The sequence below is a fragment of the Lynx canadensis genome, chromosome A3 (genome assembly GCF_007474595.2).
Source record: "Lynx canadensis isolate LIC74 chromosome A3, mLynCan4.pri.v2, whole genome shotgun sequence".
NCBI classification, from domain to species: Eukaryota; Metazoa; Chordata; class Mammalia; order Carnivora; family Felidae; genus Lynx; species Lynx canadensis.
The window spans coordinates 43,572,158-43,573,436 of NC_044305.1; the positions used below are offsets into that span (position 1 = coordinate 43,572,158).

General features: G+C 44.4%; 1 protein-coding gene across 1 annotated transcript; it reads left to right on the forward strand.

The window, feature by feature from the left end:
* Positions 1-592: 592 nt before the first annotated feature.
* On the forward strand, positions 593-1,063 carry SCP2D1 (SCP2 sterol binding domain containing 1). The gene has a single exon (XM_030309010.1). The coding sequence runs from the start codon at positions 593-595 to the stop codon at positions 1,061-1,063; it is 471 nt and encodes a 156-aa protein (XP_030164870.1).
* Positions 1,064-1,279: the final 216 nt, after the last annotated feature.

Sequence of the window (1,279 nt, forward strand, 5' to 3'; positions counted from 1 at the left end):
AGGTCAGCAGCATCTTCTATTGATCTTAGGGATATTCCTTTCTCCCCCCCTCTCACTGTGCCTATGAAACTTTCTGATGCAAGTCCTGGTGCTGATTCTTTCTCTAACCAGCGATTTTTCTCTAAAAGCATTTCCCCTTCCGTCAGCAGCCAGGTAATGCCAAATCCAACATCAGGATCTGTGCATTAAGGATTATCCACTTTTGAAGGAATCAAAATAACTGCTCTCTGAGTTAAGATTGCTACCAGAGATGCCTGCATTGGAAAGACAGAGCTCACATCACCGAAAAACCTTCTGGGGTCCCTTTCTCTTATTCCTAACATGGGGTCCAGAACTTTCCAGACTTGTGAGACTAACAGCCCTGACTGGTTTGAGGGAGTGGTGGTGTGGATATGCCTCACAATTACCTATCTGAGACTTCACCCCAGGTCACATTTTAGTATCTGTTTGACCAATAAGACTGCAGCACACACACCGGCCTCATTCCTTGCTTGGGCCTTACCTTTGATGTCACAATCTGACTTATAGATATTAATCTGGCCACAGCTGCTCACAAACCAGACAGCAAGGTCAAGAGGAGCAGCACAGTAAGATGTGGAAGAGAATTGACCATCAACCCAAAATCAAAGCAGGGGATGGACCTCAGGCAGCCCAGCTCAAAGAACTGGGTGCAGCTCAGGAACCTGCCATGTCACACGCTCTAGAGCTGTCAGAATTCCAGAGCTTTCCTGTGTTTGAAGACATTAGCCATCACATCAGAGAAGAGGGGGCCCAACTGGTAAAGAAAGTCAATGCCATCTTTCAGCTGGACATCACCAAAGATGGGAAGACCATTCTGCAGTGGACCATCGATCTGAAGAATGGTTCTGGGGACATGTATCTAGGACCTGCCAGGCTCCCAGCAGACACTATCTTCACAATCCCAGAACCCATCTTTATGGAGTTGGTTTTGGGCAAAATGAACCCTCAGAAGGCTTTCCTTGCTGGCAAGTTCAAAGTGAGTGGCAAAGTTCTGCTTGGTCAGAAGCTGGAGAGGGTTTTCAAAGACTGGGCTAAATTTTAAGCATGTAAAATAACAAGGAAATGATCAGAACTTCTCTCCGATTATGTTGAGCGGAAATCATGCTTGAACTGAAGATTAAAGCAAAAATATCCATTATTTTTACTCAAATGCTTCCTATTCAAGTTTGATTAATTTTCATGCTGATGTGTTCATTTTTAGTGAGGGTTCTAGAGCAGTAAAGAGTGTTGGAGTACATCACCTAAAATCTTTGTCTTT

Coding starts and splice junctions, on each gene's coding strand:
- SCP2D1 (XM_030309010.1), top strand. CDS start 593: ATGTGGAAGAGAATTGACCATCAACCCAAAATCAAAGCAGGGGATGGA.